At 37.8% G+C, this 16879-nt stretch overlaps 1 protein-coding gene across 3 annotated transcripts in view; it reads right to left on the bottom strand.

Annotated features, from left to right (window-relative positions):
- Positions 1-1898: 1898 nt before the first annotated feature.
- The window catches only part of CRIM1 (cysteine rich transmembrane BMP regulator 1), a 175625-nt gene continuing 160644 nt past the window's right edge, over positions 1899-16879 (bottom strand). For all 3 annotated transcript variants that reach the window (XM_039568479.1, XM_039568481.1, XM_039568480.1), the window contains exons 12-17: positions 14483-14698; positions 12575-12796; positions 7935-8129; positions 6821-6943; positions 5256-5443; positions 1899-4838 (exon numbers count right to left, since the gene is read on the bottom strand). In XM_039568479.1, the coding sequence (XP_039424413.1) occupies positions 4662-4838; positions 5256-5443; positions 6821-6943; positions 7935-8129; positions 12575-12796; positions 14483-14698 (1121 nt within the window). In that variant the 3' untranslated portion in view covers positions 1899-4661. The remainder of the gene's footprint in view (positions 4839-5255; positions 5444-6820; positions 6944-7934; positions 8130-12574; positions 12797-14482; positions 14699-16879) is intronic.

Raw genomic sequence — 16879 nt, 5'->3', positions numbered from 1 at the left:
CCCCACGCGGGGCCCGGGCCGTGCCAGCGCCCGCGGAGCCGGGCCGGGGCCGCCCGGGCCGTGCCAGCGGTGTCCGTACTGACTCAGCCCCGCGCCGAGTAGGGCCGGCTCATCGGGCAGGAGGGGGAGGTGTAGAATGGTTTGGGTTGGAAGAGACCCTTAAAGCTCACCCAGTTCCAGCGCCTCTGCCGTGGTAGGAATATTTGCAGTAGCTTCGTTGTAACCTGTTTTTTTCACTATCATCTACGTCCATTCAGTCACCTAGTACGCAAGAATCGAAGCTTTGGAGATACTTTGTTCTTACCAGCACTGTCACTCCCGTGCCCCTCCTTTGCTAGCATTGTGTTGTGCCCTTACGCGCAATAGCTTGGATGGGCTTTTTTTATCTTGTATTTTTTTTTTTTACCCACCATAAACTTTTGATACCCTAAAGTACGTACCAGGAATTTTCTCAGCTTAACTTCCTGATTCGGTTTGAGCCTCCTTTAAGTTTCTTTTTGTACTTTCTACTTGATGTTTGGCAACACTGCAAGTGAAAAATGCATTCCTCGATAAGCATCTGAGTGCCACTGAGGTCATTTGAAGGATTTGTATCCTATCCTACTCAGGATTACGACAAGCTGACAAATCCTAGTGTAAATAGGCATTCCAAATACGATTCTATCAGATGCTGTAAGGCAGAGAAGACCAGGACTACTTTTGAGTCTTCAAAGGTGGATGCACCATTGTTTTATACATTGGTGCAATGATATTTTCTGTTTCATTCTGATGAAAATCCTAAATGCTTGCAGAGTTTGAAGATGCTCTTCTTGAAGATGTAAGTCTTCCACAGCCTTAGTCTTGGGAAGGAGCAATAATGCTGGAACAGGTAACTAGCGAAGGGAGGGGAAATTCAGCATATGAAAATGTAAAGGGATGCACATAAATACTGATCTATCCTAATTAAAGTCAGTTATGGGCTTTGCAGTAACTACTGGGCATTTTGTATTATTGCAGCTAGCTCTGCAAGAACACAGACTCAGTGGTCAGCAGCAATCCAAACAATAAACACCATGCTAGATCCAGGGAGTACCACATGTGAACAGTGTGGACATTTTCAGTCCCCTTCATCTTTAAAGGACGTACATGGAAGTACAAGGAATGGCAAGGTTGGCCATAAGGTATGGAACTGCTGCCAAAGAATCATATCTTGGGCTTTTTAAGGAAAAATGAAAGCAAGATACAGGTCTCTAAATTAATGGGTGACTTATAAATACTGATTTACTGCTGCTTTGAATGTGGTATCAGGGATATTATTAAATGAAACCATTAGGAGGGTAGCTTCAAAGAAAGAAGGCAGTTTTTCACAGAGCAAGTAGTTAAGCTGAAAACCACCTTGCCTCAGGATCTTACATACCAGAACTTGGACATCAAGTTCATTAACTTACAAATTACTAGAAGAAAAAGACCATTATAGGCTAATAGAGAAATAGATGACCTGCAGCTCAGGAAGTCCAAATTCTGATTCCATACACTTTTTGTAGGACCTTGCATTAGAATCTTGTATGGTTAATCATGGCTTTCTGACAGGTAAGACTAGACCACATAAACTCCATGGCAGGGCAAAGGCCTAACTTTGCTTTTGATTCATCTTTACTGAACACTGTAACTATTTGGAATTCCACATAGCTCTCTAATGTGAAAATTCTTTAGTGTAATACACAGAATCTTCTATACCAGCAAACTCTTCTTTACCCACAGTGCATTCTGAACTGTTCTGATCTCAGGTCAGCGTGACAATAATATCCTCATAATAACTCACCATAATATCAAACTATAAACTAATGTCTCCAGGAGCAGTGTACCGAAGTAATAAATATGAACATTTTAAATATGAACAATAAGAAAAGATGCATCAATAGGTTTAAAATTTTTTATTGTGCTGCCAAGAGCCAAATTACAAGAAACCGCCTTACAGTTAAAAAAGTAAACAAGCAATCTGCTGAACCGCAGTGCACTCCAAGTGCCACATATGCATCTATTTTTCAGAAAATTATATCTGCATTTCTCTTACAAGAGCACAACAGGAACCAAAGTAAAAGAGTGTAATGGATACAGCACATAGGATAAATCATATCTTTAAAATAATAATAATAAAATAATAATAATAAAAACATTTTACACCATGTCCTATATCCTGCTAATATTTTCAGAATATGGCCTTGATTGTAAAACAAAAGCAAGCATTTACAATTTCTGGATAAAGACTGCTTACTCTTATGCAAGGAATGGATGTTTTGTCTTGACAAAATCTCTGTAGTTACTGGACAGAAACATCTGTTTCATTATCAGATTGAGTACAAAACACTGGGGAGACTACATTTTTTCTTATTGGTGGTTGGAAACTGAAGTTACATAAGCAGAAAAAATGTTGACCCTTAATGATACACCTATTTTTTCTTTGATGCAAACAGCTAGAACACCTTTTTGATATTCTAAAACAAAAAAATTGTTAATCTTCAGATTAATAAATTAGGTCATTATAATAATAAATTAGGTTTTTTTTTCAGTTTTAAAGTTCAGCAATCTCTGACCAAGTATTTACAACAATACTTGAGAGTTCCTTTACAAAAAATACATTTTCTTTTCACATTAAGCATACTGGGTATCTGTGTCTCTTATGACAAGCATTTGTAAAAGAAAAAAGGCAATGCACAAATGGGTAATTAGTATAAAAGTGCCAAGACCTGTTTGGAAAGTTAACATTGTATTATACAGTCAGAGTTATAAATGAGGCAAGCTACAACAAACTTCCAGCTTAATGCAGACAATATTCCAGTAGTTGTTTCAAACAATTGTTTGAAAAAAAAAAAAAGAAAGAAAGAAAAACCCAACCAAAATCCAGGAGCTGATTGTGTTATTTTATGGAGTTGATTAGTGCTGCATGTATATTGTCATCAGTGTCTCTAGCCAATGCATTCATTAAAAAGCCTTTTTAAGGCTAAGCAGGAAAAGAAAAATAAGAAACACCCTGAAATGTAGCAAGTAGCAAGAGCAACGCTTACTGCTATAATTGTGCACGAACGGAACACACGCCAACACAAGAGTGCACACACACACACACACACACACACAAACACTTTCAAATCAAATCAAATCAAATCCAAATCAAATCAAATCAAACTGTAGGTAGAATGAGATGCTCTTTTCTTGTCTTTCCTAAACTCACAAGCAATTAAGCATTGATATGGAATGCCTGTTATCTGTTTCTGCTCTGGGTAAAATCTCTCAGATAAAAATACATTCAACAAGAAAAAAAATAGAAAAAATATATACTGTATACATAGTATATTATATATACAGTATATATATGTATAGTGTATATACACATGCACGTATATATACATATGTATATCTACATGCATTTGTATATACTATATATACACAAACATACAAATACTTTTTGTTGTTTTTAGCATAATTATATTTACATAAATATTCCTATAATGCTAAAGTTTAAAGAAGCATGATCTCCTTTTTTTTCTGAGCTTCAAAAAAGGTGCTTGAGTAATATACAATTAAAATTAAGCAGCTTCCTAGCATGGAAGTAGTTTCTAAATCTGCATACCAGTAAATAAGAACATCAACAGGAAAAAAACAACAACCTTAAAACAGTCTCTTTTTTTACTCTCTTGTATGCAAGAGCTTTGTCCAACAAAAATATTTTTCCTTCTCCTGTATGAACAACCAGAGATTGATATAAAATAACAAAACAAAACCACAACAGACAAAACAAACAAAAGCCCCTGGAACTGCATGGTGTTCTTGACTTTTCCTTCCTTCCTTCTTTCCTTCCTTCCTTCCTCCTTCCCTTCAATACTGCTGTCAAAAGATCCAGTGCTCATATCAGGAATTACTTAGGCCTCAGTCATTTGCTAACTCTGCTGAAGTCTGGCTAATCTAGCCAATCAGCTTTGAAGAAAACAAAAATAAAAACAAAAAGCAGCACAAGGTATAATTTTATACATCCTTAATAAACCCACCCTTTATTTTCTGCTATAATCTTTTCCTTGCTATTTCATTAACTACTGCAGCTTCTCATCATATAGAAAAATATTTGCAGCTACACCACACCTGTGATGTGACAAATTCTGTTCTAGGAGTATATTACTGTAGCAACAGCTGGAAAAAAATAATCAGACCTTTTCATATTTTTTTTCACCTGGGGTTAGGCTTTTGCTGCAACAGATGTAATTTCAGAGCAACAAGGAAAACCACTATCCTGCTGCTCGGCAGGATATTTTCTTCTCCAGCCAAGCATGACCAGCTTTTCTTCTATGAAGCTTCCTTTTACCTCATTGCCTACCCCTAGGCCCTGATTCCCCCTCCCAAAAAACCTCTATAGCTATGTTACAAGCAAATACATCTTAACAAGTTTTAAAACTTTGGTTCTAAGAAAACACTTGGTCAGTTATCTCAAGGAAAAGTGGGAATGCTTTTTCTGGCACATTGCAGGAGTCAGAGCTCATCCCAGAAAGGTCTTAGAGCTGTACATGTAGTCACAAATCCAATACAATCCACTAAGCAAGTGCACAATTCTAGTTTTATTTTAATAGCAGACTGTCTCTCTTTCTCTATCTCTCTCTCTCTCTCTTTTAAATCCTTGGTAAGGGTGCAATTCTTCAAACTGTTTGATAGAAATTATCTGCCTGTAGGTTGTTCTGTTTCTGCATGCTGTAAAATCCACTGTATCTTGAATCTGGGTCTGCAATTCTTAGCATCCTCTGAGAACTGTCCACCTGGACCATGGTACCTTTCTTGCAGTCCACATATACCAGTTGATTGTTTAGGCAAGAAGGCTGTTAAAACAGAAAGGAAATATTAAGTAAATCATACAATTTTTGTATTCCACACATAATTCAAAAAGTCCTTTTGGTTCAAGTCCATAAGCACAAAACAAAATCAAACTGGCAATGAAAGAGTTTGGACTTTTGCTAAAGTTGGCTTATGCCAGACATAGTAACAGACCAACAGTCTCTTCAGAGTCACCATTTTTCATCTTCTGAAAGGAGCTCTGGTATTCTCATATCCCAGCTGGGCTGGTTTAACTGTTTTCTGGTAATTTAGCACCACACAAAGGCTTAACCTGGTTGCCCCAGATGTGCAGCAGCTTTTTCCCCAGCCTCTTTTAACAGCCTCTTTATTGCTTAACATTTTCCACAATGTTTTGTTCCCGGTTTCCTGAAAACAGGAAAGCGTGGAAATAGACATGGCACCTTTGTTGGAGCTTTGTAGCAGGACACTGGAATCCACTGCTTTTTCTGGTTGATGAACAGGAGGACGATGATCAGTAACAGCACTATCGTGATTGGGATTGTCACCAAGGCAACGGAGCTGACGGATGCATCTTCACTGGGGTGTGGCCCACTGCCACTCCGGTATTCTCCCTGGAGATGGCTCATGTCTGCAGGGCAAATGGGAGCATTTGTTAGTAATTATAAAGGGGCCTTGGCTGTAGGGAAGAATGTAATTATAAAAGTCTCAGTCGTACATCTTGTCACTCATATGAATTTGGACTTTCTCTCTTGCAATGTCACCTTATTTACATAAATTAGAACAACCGAAAGCTAGGATCTTGTAGAGGGACTGTATTAGCCAGGAAAAGGCCATCAAAAAGAGAGGAGATAGAAGGAAATCTGAAGCACAGTAATGACCAAGTCTGACAATAACCTCTTAACTCAGTTGCGTTTGCATGATCTTATCCTGTCACAACCAAATTCCCACTTGTAAAAAAAACCAGACTGTGCTTCCAGGCTGAGGAGAACTTGGAAATCTTAGGATGAAAGTAATGATTTCTTTTTTTACTTTTAAAAACTGGTAGGACAAGTACGATGTGTTCACTCTCTCAGCACTGTTCACTCTCACAGCACTCAGCCTGTGAAAGCAGACTGCTGGCAGTCTACGAGACTGTAGCAAGTTTGATGTGTAATTGCAAAGAATGGTAACTTTAAATGACACATACAAAATTCGCACACAGTTTGTAGTATGTGTTTATAATCCCCAGGCAGGATAGTTGCAAGCCAGCTACTAATGCCTGAGAAATGAAAATGCTGTAATTATAAAAGCGTAAGCTTAGAACTTTGTAAAGCAGTTACATTTCATGCATCCTTTCTACCAAGAATAGTGTGCTATGAGATCATTCTCAGATTAAAAAAACCATCCTCAGATTTAAAAAAATACATAATTGAGGTTGTTCTTCAATTAGAAAAGGTTAACAAAGACTGTAGCACAGAGTGTTTCCTCTATGCTGGAATAATATTACAGTGCAGTTTTAAATAAAAGATGCTTAGATAACTTTATTAGCTGTGTGTCACTATACCTGAGGTGGCATTTTGTCTAAGGTCTGACATTTGGCAATGATATGTTGAGCGGTGGTACAAGCTTTTTTATCTATTCATGAGACTGTCAAATGGATCAAATGAAGATCTATCAACTCCAATGGCCTGCTTTCTAGTTTTTGAATCAGAAAAGACACTGCAGAATCACTTTGGATTCATCATTTTGTCGTATTCTTAATTTTATAGAACTGCATCATACCAACACAGATGTTTCTTCTATGCAGAACATGGAGTGATAATGAGACCAAAATGTATAAATATAATTTAGTCAACTGACTCATCTTTACTCAAAGCAAAATGCATGTAAGAATTATGCACTGAAGAATATTCTCAGATAACCACCTTTTCGAAGCTAACGCTTTTCCTGAACAGGAAAAGTAGATGCATTATAACATGGGGAATAAACACAGTCCTAAATTATCCCAGTTTATGTCAGATCTGACCTCTGTGAATGTGGATTATATCATTTTCACTCGGTGTTGGCCAGTTTGGTACTTCTAGTTCAACATCTCCTCGATGATTTGTCTTCTCAATCGGGATGTTAGTGGGTTCAGGTACATACATCTCTGTGAAATGAGATAAATGTGTTTCACAAGTTACAGGCTGCTTAACTTCTCAGTGCTGCTCTGAGTTCAGGAAATACACTTGTCCATCTGCAGTGCTTTGTCCTTTAAATTCTTTTATAAGTTTCAGAATTTTCACCATTAGCCTGGGATTTTGTTTGGAAACTTATTCCATATTGTATATGGGATACATGTCTGTTGCCATTACCACGATCATAATGTGAATGGGATGAAGGACTGGTGTGGATAAACTTGCTTTTGAAAATACCATCTCAGAATACATACTTTACTACAGGCTTGCTCCTCTGTGATACTTAAGAAAAAAACCCCCCAAAAAATGAAGGGAAGGCTACGTCTTCCCAGCTGACAGTCCCTACTGGTTTCTTTGCTTTGCTTTTTTTTGTAATCCTCAAAGCAGGAGAATTGCAAGAGTGGGTACTGCTGAATCTCCCCAGTTGTCCTGTCAGAAGTAGTTATCAGCTGACTGAATAAGGTGAGCAAACTTCTGCAGAAGTGTATCAGGACTCACATTAAAAACCAGCTGCAATTCTTATACCCCTTTGCCCATAGCTAAGAAAATGTCACATTGCTTTTAAACCAAATTAAAGGGATAAATAAAGCAATGTGATATTTGAAAAGTAACCAAGAGACTCAGAAAAGACAGAAATGTTAATCACTGTGACATAATCTGCGAGATGTAAGGATATTAATTTTCCCACTTCATTAACATATTTCCATAGCCTTGTGAAAGGACAAAATAGGGGCAAGCAAGTAGTTTTTCAGTTCACAGTTCTCAGAATAAGTGAAATTCAAACTATGTTTTTGCACAATATGCCTATCTGTTAAGAATATTAATTTTCCTGAAGTCTAAAAGTCTGTTGCCTTTGTGATACTATTCAAACGTGGACTGACATTCAAAACCCAATTAAAAAAAACTTATTATCGGCCCAAAGAAACCAGTATCACAATGAACTGGGTTGTCACATCACATTACCTGGACACATGGGACAGCAGCTTCCCTCTACATTGATGGGTTCAGCACAAGGCAGAGGTGGGCAGCTGACAGTGGAGCAGAGAGTCTGACCCTGCAGGCAGTAGCAGTGTGTGCAGCTGTCAATGTCCCAGCGTTCCTCATCTGCGTACGTTTCTCCACTGAAGTGGCAGACCACTTTCTTTGGAACTGTATCTTCTATGGAAGGAAAACAGTGCTGTGATCATGCAGGAACAGCCAATGACACACAAATCTGATTTCTTTCCTAAACACAAAAGTGAAACAATTGCCACAAAGAAATCCCAGCTGTGATTAGAAGATCCTCTCTTCATCTTCCAGAAAATCTTTGTGGAAAAAAAAGTAGTTTCTGCTTCTTTATCAAGTACATAACTAGCCTGGGCTGCTTCTCCTCATTTTCTTAATGCAAGAGGCTAGAGGATGGATGATTGGGACATGAAAAGATGATATCAAAAGTGCTGTGAAAATTAAGAAAAATGAATTCTCTTTGACTGTTTGAGACTGCCAACTACTCATCCTCCTCCTTGTTTCCTAGTAAATCCTATTAAGCTAAAAAACCCCAAACTCCTAACTGTTAAATTTCTAACTAGCAAAGCTCAAGAATGATGACTTCTGTCTAGAACACTTAAAAAAGCAGATTAGGCAGGATGCCAAAAAGGATGAAGCAACTCTCAGGTGAAATAACTAGAAGTGCTTAGACTGCAACAATAAAACAGATTTGAAGGAGATTGATAATTCCCTGCAACTGCATCAATGGGAAACCCCAGGAAAAGAGCAATAACTAAACTCAGTACATTTTTTCATGGTTAATATTATATAAATTGGAAATCAGTGTGATCTTTCTGCCTAGGCATTCAATACACCACTTTTTAATGTTGCATCCCATGCAAGCCTTTTAGGTGGTCTGCAGTAAACCTATTTCACTGAGAAGGCAGTAATGAATAGCTTAGCCTAGGATGATTTTTGCTGCTGGAGCACTTTAAGGATAATCAAAATAAAACCACACAGCAGAAACTCCAAAAGCCAAGCAGCATCTCATTTTCATCTTAGTTTCCTGCTACCTTTGTTTCTTAGAGGCAAAAATTATTGTTGTGAAACCTGCTGATGACATGAGCTTGCACATTAAACATATGAATAAGAGAATGAAATCACAAATTTCTTAAATTTTCAGATAAATGCTGGTTTAACATTCACACAGATTACATCTTTAAGTATGCCAGTTAGACATATTTACCCTTTGTCACCCTTATTATATATTTTGGCCATCAGTAAAGCTTTTAATTAGTGACAACATAATAGAGTGACATAATTTGGAATAGCAAGGCTTGAAGTCAGCAGACCAGTCCAACAGATCTGGAGAGAGTAAATTCAAATACAAAAGAAGACCAGCAAGACGTACTATTGTGAAAACATTAATGGAATTATCTGAAAAGCGCAAATGGTTCCAGAGGTCCTTGGAATATCTCATGGCTTTCATAGGTCCCAGCCTCTCAAAGCAGATTTTGTAAGTACATGTGGTGTGGGCATGGGGAAGGAAGAGTGGGAGGAAAAGGTGGCTGCAAGCTGCAGAAAGGACATTAGGTTCTTCGCTAGATGATGTGCATACTGGCATATAGAGCCAGCAGAACCCTGTGTCAGTCAGGAAGGAGGTGTGACTGGGGACAGGACGAGGCACCCAGCCTGAGCACTCCTCTGCTGCTCGTTACCTATGCAGACCTAAAGCTGAGCACTCTTGGCCCATTCAGATTTGCTACCAAAATGCTATCTTGCTTCACTTAGGACACCTTCTTCAATTCATCAACTGGTTTGTCTGGAAAAGTCCTTTAACTTGCTCAGGCTTTTCCAAATCCGTGAAGAACACATCACGATTTAATACAGTAAATATTTTTTAGAAGAATGAACAAAGGTAAAATCACAAGTACAGCATTGTACCTTTAAACCTCAAAAGGAAATTTTTAAGTCCTAATGAAGTACTATCCTGTGAGTGTCTCCTGTTCTGGTGTTCATCTCTATGCAAGTATAAACAAGGATGAAGATGAAGGCCACAACACCAAAGGTGCTCAAGGACAGTGGAGAAAAGACAGACTTGCAGTAAGAAATCCATGTAAAAAACCACATTTCAGCGTCTAGCTCTATCTGCTTCTCTTGAATTTCTCCTAGCTGCACCAGAAAATCAGTCTCATCTGGTAAATGACTGGTAAACAAACAGTCATTGCTCTGTTTTCTTCAGAAGAGTAATCTTGCCTCTAATCAAATCGATATCCCTTTATGCTCTCTAAACTAGAAGGTTATCTTTCCAAATTAATCTTTATTTTCATGAGAAAGATGAATGTTGAACACACAGGATGAATTTGAAGATTCAAACAACAAAGCACCCAGGACTGTAAAATTTTGAATTTGAATCTATACAAACTGGATCCAGAAAGAAGCAGAACAAAACAATGCAGTGCTAAAATCCTGCATAATTTTTGAAATTCCAATAAATGAAGAAGGCCTATTTCCACAGAGTTTGCCTATGCCCAAGGAAGTGACGGAATCACCATCCCTAGAGGTATTTAAAAGATGTGTAGACACAGCATTTGGGGACATGATCTAGTGGTGGATTTGGCAGTGCAGGGTTAACAGTTGGACTCGTTGATCTTAGAGGTCTTTTCCAACCTAAATGATTCTATGATTCTAAACATTTTATCAAGTATTACGTGAAAATAGTAAGAAAGAATCTGTGCAAGGATATGCTTCACAGTCCTCAAAAATGAAGACTAAACCAGTAAGAACCAGAAAGATGAAAATTAAGTGCATGACATTATTCCTCTTACATGCAAGCGTATACACAGTTCATAGAAACCATAAAAGAAGTTAAGTTTCCATGAATTTCAGTTATTTAAACCACAAAACTTTCTGACTACATAGGACAACATGGATTAGTAAAATGTAGCCTCACTGAAAATCTTTATATCTGAGTGTTAATTAAAATCTGGCTTCTGTATTTTGGATTGCTGAGCAGCTGCTACCAAAAAAAAAATCATTAAGCTTTCATATCTCATACATTTAAGTATTTGCAATATTATACAATTATATAGGATTCAAAGTAAATTAATTAAAGCCATGCCTACATGCTGTGTGTGTATATTTGCAAACCTGACATGCAAGATGTAGGCAACAAGGTTTTAAAGGTTTCATTTTTGTAGCTCATTGCACAAGTCCCTGTGGTGCATCCCCTCCTCATCTACAGAATTCTCCAGTACAGTACTAAAGCTCATGTTCTGACTCTGCTGGTTTGATTGCCCAACTTTTCACACACCCGATATTTTTTTTAACATTAAAATGTTTTCTGGATTAAAATTACTGTACAGTTCAAAGTCACTGGAAGAAAAGCCTGCAGAAAGACAGCTGTCAAAGAAATTTTAAATTCTCCCCATTTTGTACACAACCCATGAGAAGAAATAATAATAGGATAACATTGTACTTTCCCCCCTCAAAATGTCCTCATCAGGAATCTAGGTAGGGTTCCAAAGGCAACTGAAGCTTGAATAGTTTGTAACTTTTCCAGGCACTCTTTCATAGAACTCCTTGTACATCATATAAAACTGTATCACCTGTTATTAATGCTACTCTATCTGTAATGATTTAAAGATTTCAATAGTTGTATCAATGTCTGAACACACTTCACAATCTTTCTGATGAAGACCTGCTTTGTTTATAGATTGGCAAGTTGACTCACATGTTCAATTAAATATTTAAAGCCCATCAATTTTATTATACTCTTTTTTACTGTTCTTTTCTACTGTATCTCTTTTCTACTGCTTTTGCAAATGAAGGCAAGTAAGCTTTGAGTGCTTTCCAACAATGCTACAAAGACTTAAATTCAGTAAATACATTATACGATTTTTGTCTATCAGCAGCTTCCATTCTACAGCCTTTGTACTTATTCTGAACTCACAAAAAAGTCATCTGTACATAAATACTCCAACACAGAACGGAAAAGTGATCGGTAATCTCAAATTTTGCTACTTTAAACATGCCTGGCAATTTTCACTGCCTACAGCATCCACCATTTACTTCAGCTCCAAATTCAACACCTGTGCATGGCCCTAATTCTTTATGCATTTTCAGTACTTAAAAAAATATATATATTTTCCCTATTTATATCTCAAAGATATTATCATTAATGAAATTCCATTCTTCCTGTATTTTAATTTAGATGCCTTATTAACAGTTCTCCATTCTGTGAAATTTCAGAATGTTTCAGCTCATCTTCTGCAGTCATAATTAATGTTTTCCTCACATTATCACATAAATCTTGACATAACATATGTGTTACCTGGCAGATCTTCCTTTAAATACAGTAATTTTTTTGTAATGTCTTCATCTAATAAGGTATCTTACCAAGATTCCAGAAGGATGGCCTCTGGAGTTTGTAGGCAAATTACATGTATATCTCTATGTGTTTCTACCTAAAAAACCACAAATCATGATCCTCAAAGCCCCCTATGCAGATTTCACTCTCCAATTCCACTGGTGGCATAGACTGCATCTCACTAAACAGGGAAAGCATTTCAGTTTGGAAACAAAACTTCTGTCTTATTCCCAAGAAGGGAACAGCAAGTTAACAACTATTTTCTCACCAATACAGTAAGGACAACACTGTCCCTTTCTCAAAACAGGTCTCTCACAGGATACCGGTGGGCAAGACTCAGAGTAGCATCTAATCACACCATCCATGCAAATGCAGCTAGTGCAGACATTGGGCTTCCAGGACTCAGCTGTCAGAAAAATATCTCCTTCATCGTTTTTGCAATAACTGGGCATGCTGTCATTGCTTGATGGGGAGGGCTGAAGAGATCCATCTGTAAATATAAACAGATTAGGTTATTTAACTGACAGTGGGTAACTTCTCTCATAGCTCCTTAACAGAGGGTTCACTCTTGAAGAACACACTGGAATTGTTACACAATGGCTCATTATTTCAGAAGAACTAGAAGGACAGAGCCTCATGCCTCTTCAGTCCTTACATGGGATGAAGATCTCATGACAGGCTCTAGCATAATGCTTATTTAGACCTTTATTGAGTTTACTAAAAAAAAAGGAAAAAAAAGAAAAAGAAAGCAAGAAAAAATAAGCGAAAAAAAAAGAAATAAAGCAACTTGGAAAAAGGACAGCAAAATGAAAAACAATCACCATTAGAAGCAGCCCCTCCAAAAGTGACTCTGAATGCTCTGAATTGCATGGTATATAGGAATTCATCTCAAACAGGAGAGATTAAATTTTAAATCTAAAACCTGAATCCCAGCTTCTCCTCTGTCAGCCCAAGTCTTGAATGATGCAAAGTGAAAAGCTATTATGCTGCTGTTGCCTTCACTGGTGGACTTAGATGAGCTAATTATAAGCTGTTGAGAAACTAAAGGAACTTGATCGTGCTTCAGCCTGATGCCAATGGTTTGCTTTAATTTTCATGCCTGTCCCTGGGGGAGACATATTCCTGCAATGAAGCTGTACCTTAACAGACACTATGGGTCAATGAAAGGACTGTATGTGCAGAGAAAATAATACACAAAGGAGAAGAAAAGAGGATTCGTAAGAGCACTGAGATCGGGTTCTCAATCTAACTGCATTAAGCTATGAGACTAAGCTTATTATACAGCCACTGAGGAAAGATCAGCTCTTCCAAAACCATATTTTGAAGTAAGCAAATGTTCATTATTAATACTGAAAAATATGTAGTCAGGAGAACTGGCTACCTTGTTTACTGAAAATATTGTGTCAGAAAAAAAGCCCCACACCCAAACAAATACCCTGTCGCAAAACCTAATGGCAAAACCTAACTTCTGTTTTTTCCTAAAGTAAAACTTTTAATTTTGGTTTTAATAAAGACTTATTTTCTTACTGACTTTGTACTAAATTTCCACTGCAATAAACTCCCCCCTTTACTAAGTAAAATAGGAATTTATATTCATTTATAATTGAGTATCTTTCCTTGGGGGAAAGCAAATCCTGTTATCTTCTTGACACTGCTTTGATATCACTCAGCTACTTTCAAATCACTCTCAGAATGATACCATGTGAAGGTAAAAGCAAACAGAAGTATTTTTGAGACCAAATCCCAAACAGACAAGATAGTAATAAAAAGGTTCATAGAAACCAAAGCATGTAGAAAGAAAAGAAACAAGCCTGTATGTACCTAAAACTTTGACTGCTTTCAACATTTCTCTAATCCTGCATGTCTCCATAAATAAGTACATATTTCATAAACCTTCCAAGGATTCTGGTTCTCACACAACCCCTACATTATTAGATTGCCTTCAAAGATTTTCAAAGTTCAGGGCCACAACTCGTCTTTGCACATAAAATCTCTCTTGCACACAAGTCGAGTTCTGCATTTGAATTAGAGGACTGCAGGCTGTCATTCCCAACTGCTGAAGAACAAAGGCACCACAACAACCACCGGAGCACCCACTGAAGCATTCTCATACTGAAAGCTCAGACATCCTCAGATCAAGGAAGGGTTCTGATGAAAGCTGGATGTCAGCACATACCTGGGCACTGTGGACAGCAGGAGTCCTGTGTGCGGGTGGGGTTTTGACAAAGAAGAGGTGGACAGACTTCAGTCTCACACAGGACACGTCCAGTGTGGCATGTGCATTGTGTGCAAGAATCAATGTTCCACGTCTCTCCTTCTACGAAGTATTCCCCACCAGGAGCATGACAGATTGATGGACTAGTGAGCTCTGGCTTTTGCACGATTATTTCATCTGGGAAAAACAGAATTGGAAGACAGGCAAAATAAACTGTGAAACTTATAACTAACAACTGTACACAAGATGAAGAATTTCTGTTATTATTGAAAATACATATATATATTATTCTTAATGAAGCTCTTTTGACTTTATAGCACCTGCATCTCATGAAAAATGGAAAATATATAAACAAGAAACAATTTGAGAATCAGTCTGAATAAAGACTAGTTAATATAAATCAGAGATAACTTCAAGTATTCTTGGCATTTCAGAAAAAAATCAAACTAACCTGTGATTTTCTGAAAAATTCTAATGATCAGACAGTTTCTTAACTGCTAAATATAAACTGCAGCTACAATTCCTGACAGGATGGATAAGTAAGCTTCTCCTCTGGGATTTAGGAAGTCCAGGTACAAGTTAATTTTCTCAACAGGTATGTGTCTATATCATCTGTGTTGTTTGATGTTACATTAAAAAACCAATGAAACAAGCCCCCTCAAAACCCTAAAGAAACAAATCCCAACCCACCAGAAAAGAAAAAGCAAAACACAGAATCCCTCCTCCAGCCCCCTAAAAACATATAAACATTTAACATCAGTGGAAGTACTTCATCACTGTTCCATTAAAAAAAAAAATCTGCCATCTTTGAAAAAAAACTGGATCCAAAGAAATGCCACAGTGTGTAGGCTCATTCTTCCAGTAATTGCATCTCACCAAATGAACCATACTTTCTTTTCAAACAATTAATTACATCACCTCTGCAGCCCTGGCTAAAAGATTCACCCCAGCGGTTTAGAAAACAAGTTTGACCTCTTTCATATTAAGGAAGGAACTGAACCTGTTTCCCTTGTTCAGCATGAGTGTCCTCCAGCCTCTGGGGTATTAAAAAAAATGGGGAAACTCTTCACCTCTTGGTGTTTGGTACCTTGAGTGTTTAAGCACTTACCATCAAGAAAAGGTTATGCCACCCTCCTCAGCCTGCTTAAAATCCTTTGAAGCCTGTCCCACACTAGGGGCAATGTGGGCAATAATAGTTGCCTGCTTACCATGCTGGTTGTTTTCTACCTAGAGAGAGTCCACCAGCTTTCTCCATGCACTATGCAAAGATACCAAGATGTCTCACACAGCATGTTTTATTCAGCTTCAGAAGCCATGAGTTTGAAAGCTACGAGCTATAAAGTGAAGCTTCAGGCTTATAAGTGATGTCCTTTGCCCTGAATTCAACCCATTTAACATTAGACAGCTAAGTTAGGTGCCTCTGTTAAGAACCAAACTGCCTCAGTTTTTCCTATGCTATGAATGGAGGAGAACTAGACTGCCTGCTAACTATGCTACATGTCTAAACCACTTTTGGAAGGTGCCTCTCTCCTACTTCATTATAATGATGCCTAGTATGAACATCATCCTAACCCAAATATCTCGGTTAAGGGGAGGAAAATTAAGTGTACAGCAGCTCCTCTAGTCATTTAGGCAGGGCAAGGCTCTCAAAGTGCTTATGGCTTCTCTTCGTGCTCCTAGCACTGGTGTTCCTGTCTGGAGAACGGCGTTTGTGCCCTTTGCTCAAGGACACTGCCACATAGAAGAACCACCACTCATTTGTTTTCATTTCTGGAGAATGATCAGTAGAACTCAAGGAGGCTTACTCTGGCTGATCTTACTCTATTCACAAAGTACCTGTGCTTTTCTTTCAGGGAATTATTTTCTCTTTCACTGATTTGCTTATGCTATGCTTTTCCAGTTGCTTACACTTATGAAGCACATATGTGATTCTGCATTTACCTGAAATGAGATTGCAAGTCTGCTGCCTTGTCACTGTTAGATTTTTATTTCAGCTGGAACACTATATCTATCACATTATGCAATGGCATCCTAACTCACCATGGAAAAGGCAATACTGATTTTTTTCTGGAAATTTTCTGAGCCATCTCCTTTGCATTTAGGTCTCTGCAAAGTCACAGGCCTGTTTTGCTACAGCTCGTTACTATTCCTGATCAAAAAAGCATAACCAGATAGTACTGCTGTATATATTGCCTACTGCATCATTGACAATGATGTATCTCTGCAACTGAAGTGCTACAAATGTGCAACTACTCTATACCTGAACAAGCAACTGGTCAAACAAATACACACTTTCTGAATAGCATGGTTCTGCAGAACACTAACAATTCGTGCTTTCTAAACCTGAAAGGAAACCTG

This window comes from Corvus cornix, chromosome 3 (assembly GCF_000738735.6).
Source record: "Corvus cornix cornix isolate S_Up_H32 chromosome 3, ASM73873v5, whole genome shotgun sequence".
Classification (NCBI taxonomy): domain Eukaryota; kingdom Metazoa; phylum Chordata; class Aves; order Passeriformes; family Corvidae; genus Corvus; species Corvus cornix.
The sequence above is the reverse complement of the archived record's forward strand: the minus strand, read 5'-3'. Positions and strand labels throughout refer to the sequence as shown.